At 45.2% G+C, this 8,387-nt stretch overlaps 1 protein-coding gene across 2 annotated transcripts in view; it reads right to left on the bottom strand.

Moving 5' to 3' along the window:
• The window catches only part of NLK (nemo like kinase), a 147,701-nt gene extending 144,451 nt beyond the window's left edge, over positions 1–3,250 (bottom strand). For both annotated transcript variants that reach the window (XR_009530416.1, XM_060082243.1), the window contains exon 1: positions 1,693–3,250. Coding sequence is in view for 1 of the 2 variants with exons in the window: in XM_060082243.1 (XP_059938226.1) it covers positions 1,693–2,150 (458 nt within the window). In the remaining variant the exon portion in view is untranslated. The remainder of the gene's footprint in view (positions 1–1,692) is intronic.
• Between the last annotated feature and the right edge of the window lie 5,137 nt (positions 3,251–8,387).

The following is an 8,387-nucleotide window of genomic DNA, read 5'->3' on the forward strand; positions in this document are numbered from 1 at the left end:
AACTTCTACAAATCACATCACCATTTGATAGAAATGTAGGTGAATAACATCTTTAGAACATAGTCAAGAATGCTGCAACCCATTTCCCTTTCAGCATCTCTAGTTCTTAGCACTGTAGGCAAAGCACTAAAATGAAAGAAAGCCTCCAGGTCTAAGAAAATCCAAACAAATGCTCAGTAAATCAATGACAAAATTTAAAGCAAGGAAAGATCTTTTTCCTGCCCCCTGCCCCTCCTGCTTTGAAATCCTCAAGGGTTGGACAAGGAACAGCAGTTCACAGGGCAGTCCCTGAGGATAGGATATGGAAGGGATGAGAGGAAGGCAAGAACAGGCAGGTCCCTGAGCAGAGACTGAAAAGGCACCATTACCGGCTGCATTCTTTCCCACCAGGAATCCCACACACCTTGGAGAACTTGCTGAGAAAACACTGGACTTCACCAGTTTAGAAAAAGACGGATCGGATCACTTAGTAGCCTAGTTTATAAAATCTGAAATGTAAATAAAGATGGCCAGATATAATGCAAAAATGAAACATGTCAATTATAGCCTGAAAAGCAATGACGAAAAGGAGACATTTACCAGACTAGTTCCAAAGAGTTCATTTTCCTGTGGTGATGGGGGCTTTTCTATACATTAACAAGAATCTTTTTTTTAATTGAGGTATAGTTGAAGGAATCTATTTTTGAAGCACTGAAAACATCAATTCATCTATCCACACCAGAATACTTAATCCTTGGGGGGAAAAGCTCAGTTCATTCTGGTTTTGAAAGAAAGAGGACCCTACAATGATAAATACATTTTATTATAAACTACTAATCTTCCTAAGAAGGACAAATAGACAAAATGTTGCATTTAAGAAGCCCTCGGACTTTAAAAAGTACACTAGCACTAGCAAAAGTAGAGAAGTTTCATGTTTAAAAGTATACTTCCTACTACAGCAACCAACCAAGGGATAACAGCAACTTACAAGCCACTAAATGACACTAAAACATTACACTGAATGTGGGCCACTGCATAGTTACAGTCTACTGACCTCAATTGTGGTACTCATGTGTGATGCTATATTTAATGCATTCTTATCAAAAGACTAAAGCTACATACTTCCCAACTGTAGCTTTACGGTTTAAAATAAACCACTCATGCAATGACTTAACTGGTTTAACTATGAACCTTATCTTCCTTCTGGGGATCAAGATCACAAATTAAGGAATGAAAAGACAGAAAGAGCAAAGTAGTTATGCAACGTATACCCCAATGACAAGACTATTATAAAGAATCCAGTTTGGGTCAGTTGTGACATTTGCTGCAATTGGGCAACTGATTCAAACTAAATCGAACATGAGAGATGGCCAAGGTCTGTGTAGAAATAAGCATTCCATGCATTCATCTATTTACTGAATCTCCATTCAGTGGCTTGCTTAGGTTCTACACAATAGGTCTGGTAGACAACAAACTTGTGTGAGTTACTCAACAGAGGGTGCTCCACCAAAGCTGTCCATGACTCCAAAGCACAAGCCTAGATAACCGATGCCATCAGGCCTCTTTACCAGGTAAGGAAGGGTGCCTTCCTACAGTTGAGCCGAGAAGCTTGTTCCACTTGGGTTGACATGGAGAAAACCATGAGAAAGGGCTTGCCCAACGACAGCCATGAGAAGAAACCAGGAGAAGCTGTGTTTTTCTTTGGATACTCACCAGACGACACCAAAGGCTCCATATCCAATAGGTCTATCCGGCTCAATATCCAGCTGCTGTTGTGGATGATGCGAGTGCTGATGATGGTGCGCCTTAACTGTGGCAGCTGCGGCAGCCTGTACCTGAGCTGGGGCTGCTGCAGCTGGTCCAGGAGCCTGACCCGGTGCCGGTGATGGGAAATACGGCTGCTGCTGCCCAGGGTTTAACATGGCCGCAGCTGCGGCCGCTGCTGCGGCAGCCGCAGCTGCGGAGGAGGTATGCTGCTGTACGGGGTGGACAGCAGCAGCCGACCCGGGATGAAGATGGTGCTGAGGGTGGTGGTGGTGGTGAAGGTGAGGAGGAGGGAGGTGTGGAAGGTGGTGGTGATGGTGGTGGTGGTGCCCTGCTGCTGCCGCAGATGTACCGCCATTGTAAGCCGCCATCATTTTTGCGTTGGCTCTTGCGCCACAAAGAGACATTCAAATAAAAATGCCCTTTGATTGGAAAGCAAACTGGGTCAAGCTGTCATTTGGCCATTTAAAAATGAAGAAAAAACCCACTCACTCCACCTCCAAAAACATGGAGCGGAAGTGGCTTTATGTCTTCATCAGTCAATCCAGACAAGTTAGAGGATCTTGGTGTTTAATCTGGGGGTGAGTGTGTGTGGAAGGGTGTGGGTTGCCCCAAAAAATAAAAGAGAAAAGAAAAAGAAAAAGGAAAAAGGGACCCCTTCCCCCCAGGTTTCCTGCCACAAGTGGGTACTAAAACTCCATCCTTAATTCGGGGGAGGTTCCAACTTTGAATGTGGGAATAAAGGCCAAACCTCCCGACCCCCTGAACTCCACACGCGAAAAGGCTCAGGTAACACAAGACCCTGGGAATCCTGTAAGAGGCTTGACCCATCTACCCCTTCCATTCCCACATCCTTTTCTAAACACCTACCACCTCCTCAAAAATGCAACTGAAAAAAATGCCAACCACCCCAAAGTGAAAAGATGGGGGGAAATGTTCAGGGAAACTAGCTCCCCCCCTCGAACTCTCAGGCCTTCCTACATCTCCCCGTACTCCTCGTCAGGTTGACCTGATTGGGGGCGGGGGGGTACTAAACTTTCCCGAACAGAAAAGAGCCAGGGAAGGAGGCAGGAGGGACAGAGTGAGCAGAGGAGGCGACAGGACAGAGAGGAGAAAGAGAACCGGGGCAAAGTGAAGGTAAGGAGGTGCGGGGAGCAATGAAAGAGAGGTGGGCAGCACTCGGACGCCCAGACACAGGGAACCGCCCCGGGAGGAGGTTACGGTCCCGGGGCCAAAGAATGGGAGCCCCGGGAGACGGGCGGGGTGCAGTCGGAAGCGGGCTGACTCCTGCCCCCGCCGCCGGCTGCTTCTGCTGAGGAGGGTTGGGGGGGAGAGCGGGTGGGTCCCCCCGCGCGACGGCCCCCGCAGGGCTCAAGGCTGCTCCGTCTCCCCCCCTCCCCCCCACCCGGCTTCCGTCCCCGCGGCCGCTTTCTCCTCAGCCGCCGCGGCCGCTTTCTCCTCGAGCCGCCGCCTCCTCAGCCGCCGGTGCCGCCGCGGCCGGACTCACCTCCCCTAGCAAAGCCGGATAGAGCGGAGCCAGCGGCGGACACGCGCAACCAGCCGCCGAGGCCCCGCCCCCGCCTCACACTGACCGGCTACCCTAGCCAATCCACGCCCACCTGTCCGCGTCCGCCTCCAATCCCGGGCCGGGAGCTTCAGACAGGCGCACTGTTCGGCCAGTGGCGACAGAGTGTGGGTCTCCTGGGGAAATCCCGCCCCCGACCCGGGATGGGCAGATCGAAAGACCAATCAAAAGGCAGAGTTGGGCCTGACCGACAAGACCAAAAGCGAATTAAACACCAAAGATCTCCGTGACATTTTCTTTCGCCTCTCTCCTCTTTTCTTTTTCTTCTTTTATTTTTTTGGCAGGAGCAGGAAGCTGCGTGCTAATCCCGCCTGCAAAAGCTGGAAGAAAGGGGTGGAACGAAAGAACCAATCGTGAGCCGGGGACCAAGAACAGAGCAACCAATCATTGGCTTGAAGAGGAAGTGGGATGAGACTGGGACCAGATAGACACTTGACTTGACAAATGGAAAAAAAGACTGATCTCTGTCCCACCCTTCAGGTCTCCTATAGGTCAGGATTGTGGCGAATTCGCTGTCATATCAGCGATGATTAGGGGGCGGGGCCAAGTGTAAGGGGTGTGGTCTAAAGAAGGGGGCGGGACCTAGATGAAGAAGGCGGAGTCCAAATCATCCATTGATTGGAATCATCTACTACCCCTTGTAAAAACATCAGGTGTGGAGGAATAGGAGCAAAAGGGGATGTCGAGCTTCAGAAACTCAACCAAGGTTACTCAACAAGACAGTCACTGAAGAAACTCAGTAGACTGACAGTTCATAGCCTATAGCTGGTCCTCCATGGCTAATCCTCATAGTGGCAGAAAGACGCGTTATTTCGTTTTCACAACTACATGCTCACTGAACGATAGGGCTATTGATACTAATTAAGACAACAAAAATAATAAACTTAACCACAAAGACTGTAATTTTCTCCTATATTTTCTAATAAGTTCTAGTCATTGAAATCTTACTAAAATAACATCTTTCACTTTCACATAACCTCACTTATCTTAATTTACTTTTCTTTAAAAATATGATATAATAGGGCTACCCTGGTGGCGCAGGGGTTGACAGTCCGCCTGCCGATGCAGGGGACACGGGTTCGTGCCCCGGTCTGGGAAGATCCCACATGCCGCGGAGCGACTGGGCCCGTGAGCCATGGCTGCTGAGCCTGCGCGTCCGGAGCCTGTGCTCCGCAACGGGAGAGGCCACAACAGTGAGAGGCCCGCGTAGCGCAAAAAGAAAAAAAAGAAAGAATAAGCTTACAGTACCTTACCCTTACTAAAATTGTGCACTCAATCCTGGAAATCATCGATTCCTCTTTTGCCTGCCCACTCCTCCCCTTCTAGTCAATCAAGTCTTAAACGCTTTTGAACACTTGTAAACACACACACACCCTTCTCCCCAGTCACCACAGTATTACCCAAATGCATGCCACTAGCATCTTTAATTAACGCATCTCCCAGCCTGCAGGCTAGCTCTCCTCTAATCCATCCTCCACTGAGAGCATTGCAATCTTTTAAAAATACACGTCTGACCACACCCCTACCCTTGAAAAAAGTCAGTAAGTCTAAATAGCCCAGCTAGATCTGGTTCCCGCCTTCCTCAGCAGCCTTATCTCTCACCTCCACCCTCTATACTCCAGACATTCTGAATTTCTTTCAGTTCCTCAAATGGTTTGTTACCTCCAAGCCTTCATGCATATCTTCAGCTCCAAACACTCCCCACTCCACTCCTCTAACTTATAGTTCAGGTCTTCACTTTTTTTCTGGAAAGCTTTCCCTAACCCTGTGGTAGAGTATGTGCTTCTGTTATATAGATATGTAACAAGGCACTACCTCCCTCATAGCACTGAGAACTCTTTATTTTTTAATTGTTTACTGAGTTTGACCAGGACAGAAAGCTTGTCTGTCTCACTCTGTGATATGCCCAGTTCCTTGGGCAGAGTCTAAAAGGTGAAGGTAATAAAGATTTGCATGCATTTCTGAGAACAGAAGTGGGTACCAGTCCAAGCTCTGCTATTCACTAGCTTTATGACTTAGGCAATTTAACTTTTCTGAGTTTCAGTTGCCTCGACTGAAAATGAAGATAATAATATATGCCTCATCAAGTGGATTAAATTAAGGTGATACATTTTAAAGTTCCTGGCAATATATGTTCATTCTCTTTCAATCAGAATCTTGGGTGTGGGGGGCAGGAATCTGTTTAATAAGCCCTCCAGGTGATTCTTACATGCACTAAAGTTTGAGAAGCACTGGCCTAGAGGAAAGGGGCTGAGTCAACTTTACTTTTCTGTATTTAGCATAGCACCTGGCACCTAGAAAGTGCTCAATGCATGTGAAATAAAGAAATACATCCAATTCACCAGAAAATTATTGCATATGAAGAGCTATTTATTCCTGCCACAAATATATTTACTGAGCACCGACTCTATCTAGGCATTGTGCTAGGTGCAACAATAGGTGAAGGGAGACAAATTAACAGTCTGCCCTTCAGGAAGGAGCTCTAAGTCTGGTGCAAGAGTTTCCAAAATGATGTGTGCACACACCAAGCAGTGCACAAAGTGAGCCACTGGGCTCCAAAAAGAAATTAGTACAACTTCTATTTCTGCTTATTTTTTATTTCATCTTTTTAAAGTGTCCATTTTGTCAGTGTTTTATAATGTACATAATATACAGAGTTGTGTACATGTATATTATGTATAAATAGATAAAATATGTAAATTGGGGATTTATGCTCCAAAAATTTATAAAAAATATTGGGAAATCACTAGTCTAGTGACTATTTAATGTCCATGATTTAGATCAGCTCTGTCCAATAGAAATATAGAGAGTAACATAAAACATTTTAAATGTTCTAGTAGTCACATTAAAAAGTTAAAAGAAACTAATTCTATTTGTAATTTAATATATTTTATCTAAATCAACATATCCAAAGTTTGTCATTTTAAACATATAATCAATGTAAAAAAAGATTGTGTATATATGTATATATATATATATATTTTGATACTAAGTCTTCAAAATCTGGTGTGTATTTTACATTAACAGCATATCTCAACTAAATTAAAAATTCAGTTTCCTCCGTCATACTAGTCACATTTCAAGTGCTCAATAGCTTCATGTGGCTAGTGGCTGTCATATTAGACAGCACAGATATAGATCATGGGTTTGAATCCCTGCTCTGACCCTTACTAGCTGTATGATCTTGGGCAAGTTCCTTAACCTATCTTAGTCTGAATTTCCTTGTCCATAAAATAGAGAGGATCCCTTACTTCTCCAACAGTTGCGATGATTCAAATAGACAATAATGGAAAGCACAAGCCTAGGGCCTGCCCCGCTCCTCATGGGGGCAGTAAGTGGAGTGGTTATTATTAGTATTACACTCCAAGGCAAAGTGTCCTACATGTCAGATGAGAAATACACTTCGGGCACTGCTCAGTTCACGTCCCCAGCATTCCATCCACATGGAGTCGGCCTGACAGACACTCAATTCCCCTTAAACACATCACCAGACAGTACAATATCTGTCCCTTTCCATTCTGCTCCATTTTCGAGAGCTGAGCATGATGAACGAGAAGTTGGAAGTGACTCAGCAGGATAGCACTTAAAGCCTAAAAAAAGCACGCAGGACATCAGAATGCATAAGCAGGAATAGAATGTGCAGGAAGTGGGAGGTGATCTTCCCTTTCTTCCAAGAACTGGCTCCCCCCCATGAGTTGTCTGCGGAGACTATGCAGCTTTGGGCACTTAACACTTTTGAGCTTTAGTTTCTTCATCTACTTTGAAGTAGAAAATATCTACTTCAAAGGGATATTGAGAGGATTAAATAAGGTTATGTATTGACATATGAAAGACCTAGCACAGTGCCTGACACAGATCAGCCACTCAATACAGGTAACTTCCTTCCCACTTCTAGGTATTGGTTATTGATCAGTTTTTTCCCTGGTGTCTCCATTCCCAGTGCTCTTCAGAGAAACGGGGCATAGTAAGAAGCTGGGACTGGGTAAGGCCAGACAAATCCAGGTTCATGTGTTGTCCAGGCCTTCTGAAGCCTTCTAGCATCCCCAGAGCTGGGCTTCCACTCAACTCAACAACATAGCTTAAGCCCCACGAGAGCTCCCTTTGCATGTATCTGAGGACTTTGGCTTCATCTCACCCCTCTCCATCTTTCAGCCCCTGGGTGAGATATTCATCCCAACTCCAAACTCCAAGACCAAACTTTAGCCCTGACTCATGTCCTTGGCCAGGAGAGCCAGGCAACGTTCAACATTTTCCCCCTTCCCAGGTGAATCAGTGATGAACATTTTGCCTTAGTTTTATTAAAAAGTTTTAAACTATGTGATAAAATTGATATGTTTAACATTTATAGGTGCCCTTTGTCATTTTGACTTCTTAAATCAATAAATGAAAGTATAACTCACATGCATTGGACATACAATAAAATAAGGCATCTTTCATAATATCATATAGGAAATGTCCTATGGATCCATTTTCAGCTTGGACTCCAAATGTGATAAGATACTTTTCACTAAAAGGGCAATAAGGAGCCTTGTACAAAATTTCCACCTATCCACTCCCAGTACATCAAGTTGCAGAGCTCAGCCTCCAGGACAGAATAAAGGTTGCCCTCCCTAAAAGCCCTCAAAGACAGTTGTTAGAAAGAGAGCTGCGGCCTTAAATAGGCATTCCTAGATTAGCAGGTGAAACCAAGTTCTCTAAGACCACACTGAGCACTGTGTAGGAAAAGAGTAAGACTGGTTCCAATGCCTTGCTGCAAATTGGAATCACCTGGGGATCTTTAACAATTACTGAAAGCCTGGCTTCAGTGATACGATGGTAAATGTTTAACACTCAGCTCTTTAGAAAGAAAGAAAGAAAAAAAAAAGCTCTGATTTGGAACCCATTTCCATGGTATGAAAACTTCTACCATGGTTGATTTCAAGTTACCAGTATGACTTCACTAAAGGTGGAACTGGGAAGAGATATATACACAACAGTCTCCTAAGGCACGTGGCAGCTGACCACTGCCTGGCATCCATCCCACCCCATTTATCTGGTATGGGGTCTGGCCTGGGCATCA

The sequence above is a fragment of the Mesoplodon densirostris genome, chromosome 18, assembly GCF_025265405.1.
Source record: "Mesoplodon densirostris isolate mMesDen1 chromosome 18, mMesDen1 primary haplotype, whole genome shotgun sequence".
In the NCBI taxonomy this organism is placed as follows: domain Eukaryota; kingdom Metazoa; phylum Chordata; class Mammalia; order Artiodactyla; family Ziphiidae; genus Mesoplodon; species Mesoplodon densirostris.